Below are 12644 nucleotides of genomic sequence, written 5' to 3' on the forward strand. Positions count from 1 at the left end.
TAAGCTGCAGAGCTGGGCTGAGAGGTGGCAAATGGAGTTTAATGTGGAGAAGTGTGAGGTGATTCACTTTGGAAAGAATAACAGGAATGCAGAATATTTGGCTAATGGTAAAATTCTTGGTAGTGTGAATGAGCAGAGGGATCTCGGTGTCCATGTACATAGATCCCTGAAAGTTGCCACCCAGGTTGATAGGGTTGTGAAGAAGGCCTATGGTGTGTTGGCCTTTATTGGTAGAGGGATTGAGTTCCGGAGCCATGAGGTCATGTTGCAGTTGTACAAAACTCTAGTACGGCCGCATTTGGAGTATTGCGTACAGTTCTGGTCGCCTCATTATAGGAAGGACGTGGAAGCTTTGGAACGGGTGCAGAGGAGATTTACCAGGATGTTGCCTGGTATGGAGGGAAAATCTTATGAGGAAAGGCTGATGGACTTGAGGTTGTTTTCGTTAGAGAGAAGGAGGTTAAGAGGTGACTTAATAGAGGCATACAAAATGATCAGAGGGTTAGATAGGGTGGACAGCGAGAGCCTTCTCCCGCGGATGGAGGTGGCTAGCACGAGAGGACATAGCCTTAAATTGAGGGGTAATAGATATAGGACAGAGGTCAGAGGTGGGTTTTTTACGCAAAGAGTGGTGAGGCCGTGGAATGCCCTACCTGCAACAGTAGTGAACTCGCCAACATTGAGGGCATTAAAAAATTTATTGGATAAGCATATGGATGATAAGGGCATAGTGTAGGTTAGATGGCCTTTAGTTTTTTTTCCATGTCGGTGCAACATCGAGGGCCGAAGGGCCTGTACTGCGCTGTATCGTTCTATGTTCTATGATGTTTTCCCTCGTGTGGTAAATATGGAATTGTGGGGGGGGGCATAGTTTAAAAATAAGGGATCCCCATTTAAGGTGGAGGTAAGGAGTATTTTTTTTTAGAGGGTAGTTAATCTTTAGAATTCTCTTCCACATAGAGCATTGGAGACTGGATATTGAATATTCAAGGCTGAGTTAGATAGATATTTCATCTACAAGGGAGTTGAGGTTTATGCAGTGCAAGCAGGAAAGCAGAGTTAAGGCCACAAATCAGCCATGGTCCTATTGAATGACCGAGCAGGCTTGAGGGGCCAAATGGCCTACTCCTATTTCTTATGATCTCTTATGATCGCCAATGGAATACACATTTTTGCTGAATAGGCAAGTTGAAGAGGAGTCTGAGTAAGCTCGCCTGTAGTTTAAACACATGGATTCTTGGACCCAATGACTTGTTTCTGTGTTGACAATCTATGAATTGAACAATAACGTTGATGGGAAGATACGTGCAAGTTAAATATTAATACAATTCAGAACATTTTGCCGTTGGTACCTGTTGCAGAATTGTAAAGGTTTTTTTTTCATTGAAATGCTTTGTCCTTTCATATTTTTGAAAAGGTGAATCCATTATTTCTGAAGATTAGTAACTATCCATAATACAAATTAATACTACATTGACAACTGTTAACAATACTAAATAACATTGTTAAAGCTACACCTACAGGCGAGATGAGAATTTATTTTATGCAGGGAGTTGTTAGGATTTGGAATGCACTGTCATAAAGGAAGCTGATAAAGCAATAAATTTCACAATGTAATTGGTTTTATACTTGAAAAGAAACAAATTGCCAGGTTATGGATCGACATCAGGGAAGTAGGATTGATAGTTGGCTCTTTCAACGAACTGGCACAAGCAAAATGAGCTGAATAGCATCTTTCTGTACTGCAAAATTTTGTGATACAGGGTGAATTATTTTAAGAAATATTTGTACTCCTGAATACATTTTTCTACTGTTACTGTTTCATGAATAAAAATGAATGAGTTTTAAAAAAGATTGACAAGAAAGGTTTGAGGATCATTCTTTTGCTGTAAAACTTTTAGAAACCTATTATATTCAAATACTTGGAATAACTTTTAATAATTTTTCCCCTTTGCTACCTTCTATAAGGTGAAGAACTGGTTCGATCAAAATCATGTGTTCCATCACCTGAGTAAGTCACTAAAGCCTTAAATAGAACATTTGTTAAATTTTTATGCACTCGGGGACGAAGATAAAGCCGGGTTGGCTATAAAGCCGTCATTTCTTAGAAATTTATATCAACCCTGTTTCCTCAGTGGCATCTATTGCCAATATTCCCGAGTCCATTGTAATAAATTGTAGCCTTTTATCTGCTGCAGACTTGACAAATATGAGAGTCGTGAACAAAGCTCAGTCCATCACGCAAACCCGAGTCCCATCCATTGACTCCGTCTAAACCTCCTGCTGCCTTGGCCAGCTGCCTTGGGAAGGTGGGCAGCATAATCAAAGACCCTTTCCACCCAGGTTATTCTCTCGTCCATCGAGCAGAAGTTACAAAAGTCAGAGAACATGCACTCAGAGAACATGCACTAACAGATTCAGAAACAGCTTTTCCCCCGCTGTTACCAGACTCCTGAATGACCCTCATATGACTGAACTGATCTCTCCACGCATCTTATACTGTGTAGCACTACACTTGTATGCTTCACCCGATCTCTATGTATTTACATTGTGTATTTATCGTCTGTCATATGTGTTTCATGTATGGAACGATCTGTCTGGGCTGAACAATGCTTTTCACAGCACCTCGGTACGCGTGACAAGAAATCAAATCCAAATATGACATTTTCCTCATCTTTTATTTTGTCTATACAGGAAAATCAATAGTAACTGCAAATGTTTAAAATATTCTAATGTGTCTATTTAATAGCTATTATTCTTTTAGTTCTGACAGCGATCTTGAATACGTTACAATATGATTAATGATTCATTTCAGTAATTCTGAGATTCATAACTTGCATCAGCCAAATATTGATATGCTACCACATTTTCCGTTCCAACTTAAAAATGTGATGCTGGCTACGAAGAATGTATTCTCTTAAAGCGATAACGATATGTTGTGAAGAAATTCTTCAGAGCAGAGGTGGGCATTCCTCGAAAAGTGGCAGTGAATTAAACACTAATACAAAAGCAAAATACTGTGGGAAGCCTGAAATAAGTAGCTTCAGAACTTTTGTTTTTTAAGTTTGACAGCATCTGGGACGGCACAGTGGCAGTGGTTTGATTTGTTTATTGGCACGTGTACTGAGGTACAGTAAAAAGTATTGCTCTGCGTGCAGCCCAAACAGATCATTCCGTACATAAGAGGGCAAACATAAAATACACAATGTAAGCACATAGACACAGACATTGGGTGAAGATGTGTGAAGAGATCAGATCAGTCCATCAGTCCATAGGAGGGTCATTTAGGAGTCTGGTAACAGCAGAGAAGACACTGTTTTGAATCTGTTGGTGTGTGTTCTCAGACATTTGTATATCCTGTCTGATGGAAGAAGTTGAAAGAGTGAGTAAGCCGGGTGAGAAGGATCTTTGATTATGCTGTCCGCTTTCCCAATGCAGTGGGAGGTGTAAACAGAGTCAATGGATGGGAGGCGTGTTCGTGTGATGGACCGGGTCATGTCCTCGACTCTCTGTATTTCTTTCCATTAACACTGTTGTCTCATGGCGCTGAGGACTCTGGATCGATCCCAGCACCAGGTCACTGTCGGTGTGGAGTTTGCACATTCTCGCTGTCTGCGTGGATCTCACCCCCACAACCCAAAGATGTGCAGGGTATTTCAAATAAAAAAAACATTTGGCAGCTTCTGTGGCAAGAGGAGCAGAGTTAACAGGCGTCCTGGGATGCCTGGATCGCGTTCCCCGAAGGCACATTGAGATCGATGGCAGGCGCTGACCCAAATACGATGCTCCAACCCCTGGAATAGACGTCCATGTCGCGTGGCAGCGGGAGCATATAAACGAATGCAAATAGGTCTTAATTTAGTGGGCCCGGCAACCTATGTTCCAGCCTTCAGTGATTCTCCAGTTCCCTAGGCCGGGAATCATGTGGCTGCGGATCACTTGTGGTATCTACCAGCGTGGCCCTGGCGTGGTGGACCTCACGGTGGGCCAAGGGGGTAACTACTTGGGAGGGTTACCAACACGAGGTCCACCACACCAGAGCACCCTGGTAGAGATCATCCAAGCCCAACCGAGGCCACCCCCTCCACAATACACTGCCTGCCCAAATCCCTCCTCGCTTGGGGACCCCTGTAATACGGGAAGGCCCTTCACACAAAGCTCTCCCAGCCCAGAAAATAGACCCCTGTCTGGAAGCTTGAGAGCAGCCTAGACAGGGACAGTGAGAAGAATTACAACTGTAACACTTATTGAAGCTCTAGGGGTCCATTCCTCGAAGGAGAACAGGTATGACCTACGCCTGGTTCACACGGATGCTAATTATTGAGTTTGGGGGGGGGGGGGGGGGGGGGGGGTCCAGAGGCCACAAGTCATGAGATTGGGTGCCATTTAAAAATGGCAGCCCGATTGCATCCAACACTGGCGGGCTCATTAAAGTGCCACCTCAGTGAGGTGTTCCTTGCCGAGGCCCAAAAAAGCAGAGTCCTATTTAATAGCGGGGTTGTTCTGGGCGCGGCAAGGTGGCACAGTGGATAGCACTGCTGCCTCACAGCTATCGGGACCCGGGTTCAATCCCGGCTTCGGGTGACTGCCTGTGTGATGTTTCCAAGTTCTCGCCATGTCTTTGTGGGTTTCCTCCGGGAGCTCCGGTTTCCTTCCACAGTCCAAAGATGTGCAGGTTAAGTGGATTGGCCATGCCAAATTTCCCGTAGTGTCCAAAACTTTAGGTGGGATTGCAGGATAGGGTGGAGGTATGGGCTTATGTAGGCTGCTCTTGCCAAGGGCCAGTGCAGACTCAATGGGTCGATTCTGTGAAATGCACCCAAAATGGGACATTTTTTCTATTAAATCGCGCCCATGTGTCTTTGCCTCTCTATGTCCTCCCCACAGCTTTACTCCCCACCTAGTTTGGTATTATCAGCAAACTTTGATACATTATTCTGTCTCTTCGTCTGAGACCTCCAGCGGCACCACTATCACTGTCAACATTCTGAAAATCACTATTGACCCAAAATTACACTCAGCATATGAACAAGAACAGGCCAGAGGCTGACCAGTAGCTCACCCCTCAGCCTATTATAGTCATTCTAGCATTTACATAACTCAAATCAGGTATCTGGTTAAATACTGATCACTTGTCTGCCTGGGTGCAGCTTTAACAACACCTAAGATTTAACACCATCCAGTGCAGAATGTGTAATCTAGAGAATGCTCAGCAGTTGCACACCAAAGTTACCATGACAGCTCCTTGCTTGTGATCTCCCTCACAAAGGAGAATACTAGAGAAACATCATCACTTACAAGATCCCTACCGAAGTTGCACGCTATCCTTCCTTGGATATACATCAGTTTCTTCATTCACCAGTGGTCTGAATCCTGGGTTCTTCTACATAACACCACTAGCATCTTTTCAAACCTTCCAGGAATAGATAGTAAATTCAGCTTTGCCTACATGCCAAGGCCAAAAAGTAAAAACATTACTGTTCACAATAAGGAATCAGGGGCTCTTTTGGCCTTATAAATTTCTTTAAAAAGTAAAGAAGGTTTCTGAATTGCATCCTTTTTCGGCAAAACATCTCTGAATCCACCAAAGGGAAGTGCCAAGATTGTGGTGTCGATTTTTCCTTTGAATTTCCATGTTAATGTATCCATTAGACTTAGTGATTAGAGTCCTCTCAGAGTCTGAAGATTGTTTGCTGAAATCTTAATCCAAAATTTAAACTCTCAATCTAAGTTAACATTTTAGGAGAGTGCTGCATTGTTGGAGATTATATTTTGAGACATGTAACCAATGTTCCATTGACCAGTTTGTCACTCATGGATCATTAAAGATTACATGGCACTTTTCAAGATGAAGCATCGCTATTTACTGTTCCCCTGGTTAACATTTCATCACTGGAATGGTCAACATTTCAACATCAAAACAAATTAATCACAGATTTTTAATTATATTTTATGTGCGAATATTGGCTCCTATATTTGCCTATTTAAGTTACTATGCTTCAAATTTACTGCCTGTAATGCACATTCAAACTTTTGACATTTTTGATAAGATTTCGCAAAAATATAATTGCAGAACTAGACAATACTTGCATATTTATGGTTGATGAAGCATTTGGCTGAAAAGTGTGGTCTACACATGTAAACCTTATATAGTGAATGAAACATGAATTACCCTTTCCATGGGCTGGAGTTTTAGAGCGATTTGTGGCTCCAAACCTCTGGCTAAAAGGTCGGGGGTTGGCATGTGGGGGCACCCATAATCCTGACGGCTGCCCTGCTGAAATTTAACACTGGGAGCAGTCCCAGCATGCCAAGGGGCTGGTTTAGCACAGTGGGCTAAACAGCTGGCTTGTAATGCAGAACAAGGCAGCAGCGTGGGTTCAATTCCCGTACCGGCCTCCCCAAACAGGCGCCGGAATGTGGCGACTAGGGGCTTTTCACGGTAACTTAATTGAAGCCTACTTGTGACAATAAGCGATTATTATTATCCCTGGTAAGCTCGGGCTTGGGGATCTCAGTGAGGGTTGTGGATGGGGCTAGGTTCAAGAGTCTAGGGGGTGCCTTCAGTAGGTCCAGAGGTCCCACAAAGCAGACCCCCCTCACACCCCCTGTCCGACAGTAGCCTAGACAGCTTAAGCCGCCAGACTTCGTGCATGGCATGGACCTCCTCCCGCAAAGGGTAAAGTACCAGTGACAGCAGGATAAAGCCCTTAACTGGTCATTAATTGACCACTTCAGGGGTGCTATAGACCCAAGGGCCCGCAGACCACCCAACACCTCCAGAGTGCTCCAGTGTAAAATTCCAGTTAGATGGAGGAGGGGTGCCAGTGGAAAGGCCATCCGCTAGACTTTGCGTACCCCAGCCTTCAAGCACACTAATGAGAGTGAGTATAAAACAGCCCCAAATCTCCTCGCCCCATTTTCATAAAATGTTATCAATCATACAAGTTGTGTGGAAAGATTAAGGATGAAAGTTTTCATATAGACATTAAAACAGTTATCAGGATTAAATAACTCCAGAAAGCAATGACTAATTAATAGAATAGTGCAATATATTACAACTTTCCATTTTACTTAACCCATACAGCGCCAAAAGGGTCAATAATGACCTGTTCTCACTGGACCCACTGTTTGGACCTCCACTTGATTCCTCATCTTCATCCACATCAACAACTTCATCAGGTGAGTATTTACTTTCTAATGTTGCTCAATGGTGTAAATATTTTAAATGGAGCAATATTGTATATGGCATTTTCGAGCTGAGTACGATTTTTGTGTTTTCCACCTGCTTGGAGCATTGTGTTATGACTGGGCAACTTGGAAAAATAGGTAAAATAGCCATATTAAAATAAGGCATGAAATAAATAAAATTTAAGATTGGTATCTGATCATTGATGGAATAATGAAAAAGAAGAATCCTGATTTAGGAAATTCCGTGGTTAATTACTACTGAAGATGCTAAATACATTTGAAATGAAATGAAATGAAAATCGCTTATTGTCACGAGTACATTTCATTGCAGATTCATAAGATGTGTAAGTCATACACGTGCTGCGATTGAACAGATGGACTGTTCATTCTTAGATCTATTTTAATTTGTTGAGTTATGAAATTGGTGCTGGAAAACTGAGAAAATAGTTTTGTGATTGAGCACCAGACTGTTGATCAGCACCCACATCTCTGTGCTCTTCTTAAGATTGAAGCAAAACTTAGGAAAAATAAGTTATTTCTGAACATGCCAAGAAGTTTTTCTGTTAGCATCGAAGGAATGCTGTTCGTCACTGACCTTGAAGGAAGTTGCCAGCAAATATCTAGCGATTATGTTTAGTGTGAACATTCCCCTTTCCCAGCGATAGTTTAAATCCAATACAAAGTCAAGTGGATCTCTTGGTGGGCAGCAGCAGCGATGGCAGCAAGTAGGTAAAGCCACCAATTACATCCAGCAACCTTGGAACTAAAAAGTACTTAATATCTTTCACTATTAATTACATTTTCAGGTTGTGAAATTAATGATTATGATTGGATTAAGAGATGAACTAAAATGAAGATAAACTATTAAAAATATATATTTTTAAAAATTGATTTCTTTATCAAAATGGTGAAATTTTACATTCCACAATCATAAAATTAGCTTTTCAGGGCCAGAGAAGATGTTTCGTAGTAATTATGAAATTAATACACTGTTACAAGCCCAGTTATACCTCATTCAACAAGGTGTAAGTTTTTCAAGGGTTCTGCAGTGGGATAACCAGCATAAGTGTGCAAGTTCTCGTTCATTAACAGATCTTCCATTTATTGTATTCTACTTCAAGAGTGCACCCTTTTGAAGCGCATGGAATCATTGACCACAATTACTGGATTTCTGCATTATTCTGCCTGTGTGTGAACTTCAAAGGTTGCTGTCAGTTTCAGCAGAGTAATTACAGTGAAAGCTGACAGTTTCACCATCATGACCACCACAAACTCTGCACTGGTGACAGTATTGGAGTAATGTGGGAGCTGAAGTAGATACCCAGACTACTACAGATGTAGGCTTTCTCCATGGTGCTTTCAAGATATGGGAAACACAATTTTTAAGAAATCGTGACTCTGAAGAGGATTGGCTAACTACCAAAAGACAAAAAGTCTGGACAGATGTGTAATTTTCTGTGATTAGTGGGGGGAACATAGGGGTCAGTGTTGGGCCACGACTATTTACAACCTATATTGAAGGCTTAGGATGATTTATAGCCAAATTTGCAGACAATACAAAGATAAATGGGAAAGTAATTTGTGAGGAGGGCACAAAGAGTCTGCAAAGTGATTTGAATGGTTAAGTGAGTGGATAAAATTGCCAGTGGCATGTGGGAAAATGTGAAAATATCTAGTTTGGAATCTAATCTGGAATACATCAACAGGCGTGGTAACTATACTGCACAAAAGTCATGCAGACATCAGGGAAGATGCAGAGGACAGCAACACATGCAGAGATCAGCAACAAAAATGATCCATAGAATAGAGGTGTTTTGAGGACAATCTAAAACAAAGGGAAAGGTGGGTGTCAAGTGTTGGTGTAAATCTTCCGGTCCTGTGTCATTCTCTTTTGAGGGGCTACCTGATAGGAGTCTCTCTTCTGGGAGGCTTCCTGACAGGGGTCTCCCTTCTGAGGTGCATCCTGACAGGAGTCTCTCTTCTGGGGGGCTTCCTGACAAGGGTCTCTCTTCTGGGGGGGCTTCCTGACAGGGGTCTCTCTTCTGGAGAGCATGCTGATGGGGGTCTCTCTTCGGTGGGGGGGCTTCCTGACGGAGGTGTCTCGTCTGGGGGGCTTCCTGACAGGGGTCACCTTTCAGGGGGGCATCCTGATGGATCACGTTTCTGAGAGGGGGGTCTATGTGGGAGATCTCTTTATTTAGGGGGTCTCTGGGAGGGTCTTTATTTAGAGTGCTTGGGGGGGGGATCTCTTTATTTAGGGGGTCTCTGGTGGAGGGATTCTGTGGAGCTTGGGTTTGCGAGTCTTGCATTGTGGCTATCCCATGTTAGATCAGAGGGCAATATCAGGAAAACATCAGAATGAATGGATTATTTTGATGTTACTTGAGAAAATTAAATTCTAGATTTTAGTGTTACAAACCTGTTAGCTGGTTACAATGGGTCCTACACATTTCCAGGAAATTCTGGGCTATAATTCCCTGAAAGTGGAAGTGCAGGTAAATAAAGCAACAAAAAATGCCAATAAAATTTTAGATTTTATAAATAGGGGTAAAATAAGTATATTGAAATAATTTATAACAAACAGAGACTGTTGCGTGCAACTTTACGAACTCAATTATAAAAAGGACCTCAAAGCCACAGATCACATGTACACCTGGATGTACCAGGGATAGGAAACTATAGTTATGAGCAGAAGCATAAGATATTAGTATTGTTTCATTAGAGAAGGTTACAAGAAGATTTAATATTGATTTTTAAAGTTATAAAGAATTTTGATAGAACACTTCGAGAAAGACATCTACCTCTCGAGAGGCAGGACTAGGGTTCATCCATTTAAAAGTCAGCATCCTTTATAAAGAGAAGAGCTGGGAACCCATAGTTTACACCACATTGTTTGAATATGCAAAGTCATGCCACAGGGAGTGGTTGAGGCATCTTTGCATCTCTCAATGGAAAATTAGATATATATTTGAAGCAGAAAGGAACAAAGTGGTTGGATCAATTCTGGATTGCTCTAGCAAATAAAAATAGTGGACTGAATGGTTGCTTCCGGTGCTGTAAAAAAATTTGGTTCTATGGGAGAAGGATGCTTGGCACATCTCAATCAATCTTTTGTCTCGTCCAGTTGTTAAGAACAGGGCAGTTCATAATGCGAAATGGGAATAATGCACCTTGTGCTGCGCATTAATAGTTTAAAGCTTGCTTTAGCACTTGATTTTAAAATTAATCCTGCTGGTACCTATAGTATATTTAATTAATTACTGTGCTTTCATCTTCCTCCTTGTTTTTCTTAACCTTGTTCCTAGCTTTTCCTTTCCTTCCAGTCAGTAATACTTCTGAGGTACACACGGTGCTTGCTTCAGGTAAATAGCAACGGCATACAAAAAACTGAACAATTGGACATGTGTTTTTGTGATGTATTATAGAGCAAAGTGGTTTTATAAAGGGAAATTGGAGATCAGTAACCAGGCTATTATTGAAGAAACAGAACTACATTAAACCCCACTAAGCTATATAGCTTCAGATTTTTTTCAGGTAGTTGTTCAGGTGTCTTCAATAAGAAGTGCCTGAGTAATCTCAAATTAAGTTTTCCAAATTTACTATATGTTACTACTAAATGCTACTGCATTTAATATGAAAGATGATGTGAATAATTGTTAAGTAATACCACCTTGCTGATTAGCATGCGTAATGTGCAAATTGTATGTTGGAAAAAATAGCCTATTTCCTTTTTTTTAAAAAGCCTATTTAGTTTTACATATACGTGACGTAGAAATTTGTTTGGTGATATTTCATGAATTCCAGGGCTGTACAATACATTTTCAAAAAAGAGCATGACATTTTCTTAGACAATCTTGACAAGAATATTTGGTACTTCACAATTCTGCGTTCTTTCAGCTAAATTAATCATTGAAGAACACACAGTGGTACATTACTTCTTGTTAAAGGAGTTTCAGTTTTATCAACATACTATTGATATAACTCAATTGCTGTTACTAGGTTACTAAGTGCTTTGAAGGAAACTTTTATTTGCAGTAGACCCAGTTTCTAAATCTATCAATTGACATAGAGCTGCACACTATATAAAAACATAGAAAAATTATGGCACAGAAGAAATCCATTGTGTCATTGCCAGCCAAAAAATATCTACCAGGCTAATTCCACATTCCAAAACTGTGGGTAACTGCACTTAATGCACACTCAAGTAGAGTAAAGTTTCTGTTATCTGGCAGAATTCGCTGCTAACCGGAATTTGTGCCATCAGCCCGCCTTGAACCCTTCTCTCTTCAACTTTGTTGGAGTCTCTGTCGAGCCAGTATCAAAAAAGAAAAAAACACTCCAGTCCAAAACCAGATATGGCCCACCCTATGAGTCTTCACTCTCTCCGGAGTTTGAAGCTCTTTTAAGGACCTGATGCTACTTGTGTTGCAGAGCCAGAGTGGAAATAGAGAGATTGCTGGAGTCCAGAAGCACCAGCAGCCATAACAAGCTATGTCTTACACAGGGCACACCCAACTACCCAATCTCACCCACCCATATACACACACGGGAGGGGTGGGGGATGAGAGGACTGCAGATAGAGGCATAGATGGATATACTTCGATAACTTACAAAGCAAAAATGAAATCATGCCACGGTAACTCCCCGTTAACTGGCATTTTTGATTAACTGGCACCCATTCCTGGAGCTTGCTCGATAACCAAAATTGTACTGTATTTTTAAAATGCAATGAAGGTTTTTATCTCTGCCAGCTTTTCAGGCAGTGTGTTCCAGACCATCACCCTGTGGATGAATAGGTTTCCTCCAATTCTCCTTTAATTCTTCTGCAATTCTTCTTATGCCCCTAATGACCTTTGTGCTAAGAGAAATAAGTCCTTCCTATCCACTCTCTGCAGACTCCTCATGATTACATTTCCTCCAGCCTCCTCTGCTCCAGAGAAACCAACTCCAGCTTTTCCAGTCTTTCTTCATAGCTAAAATTCTCCAGTCCTGGCAATATCCTCAAAAATCTCCTCTATACTCTCTCATGCAGTCACATCCTGCCTACAATGCAGTAATTAGAACTATACACCGTACTCTAGCTGTGGCCTAGCTGGGATTTTGTGCAGTTCTAGCATGACCTCCCTGCTGTTATATTCTATGCCATGGCTGATTATATATCTGGAGGTCGCCTGCACCCTTCCATCCATGAAAGGTGATCTACATAGAACATTACAGCGTAGTACAGGCCCTTCGGCCCTCGATGTTGCGCCGACCTGTGGAACCACTCTAAAACCCATCTATACTATTCCCTTATTGTCCATATGCCTATCCAATGACCATTTGAATACGTTTAGTGTTGGCGAGTCCACTACTGTTGCAGGCAGGGCATTCCACGCCCTTACTACTCTCTGAGTAAAGAACCTACCTCTGACATCTGTCCTATATCTATCTCCCCTCAATTTAAAGCTATG

The 12644-nt window shown here is 41.7% G+C and overlaps 1 protein-coding gene across 15 annotated transcripts in view; it reads left to right on the forward strand.

Annotated features, from left to right (window-relative positions):
- fcho2 (FCH and mu domain containing endocytic adaptor 2) overlaps nt 1-12644 on the forward strand; it is a 261675-nt gene that overhangs the window by 156152 nt on the left and 92879 nt on the right. For 8 of the 15 annotated variants that reach the window (XM_038805432.1, XM_038805433.1, XM_038805439.1 and 5 more), the window contains 3 exons: nt 1969-2011; nt 7088-7182; nt 10497-10553. In XM_038805432.1, coding sequence (XP_038661360.1) covers nt 1969-2011; nt 7088-7182; nt 10497-10553 — 195 coding nt within the window. The remainder of the gene's footprint in view (nt 1-1968; nt 2012-7087; nt 7183-10496; nt 10554-12644) is intronic. The other 7 variants (XM_038805438.1, XM_038805443.1, XM_038805444.1 and 4 more) reach the window with 2 other exon arrangements.

The sequence above is a fragment of the Scyliorhinus canicula genome, chromosome 8 (assembly GCF_902713615.1).
Source record: "Scyliorhinus canicula chromosome 8, sScyCan1.1, whole genome shotgun sequence".
Taxonomy (NCBI): Eukaryota; Metazoa; Chordata; class Chondrichthyes; order Carcharhiniformes; family Scyliorhinidae; genus Scyliorhinus; species Scyliorhinus canicula.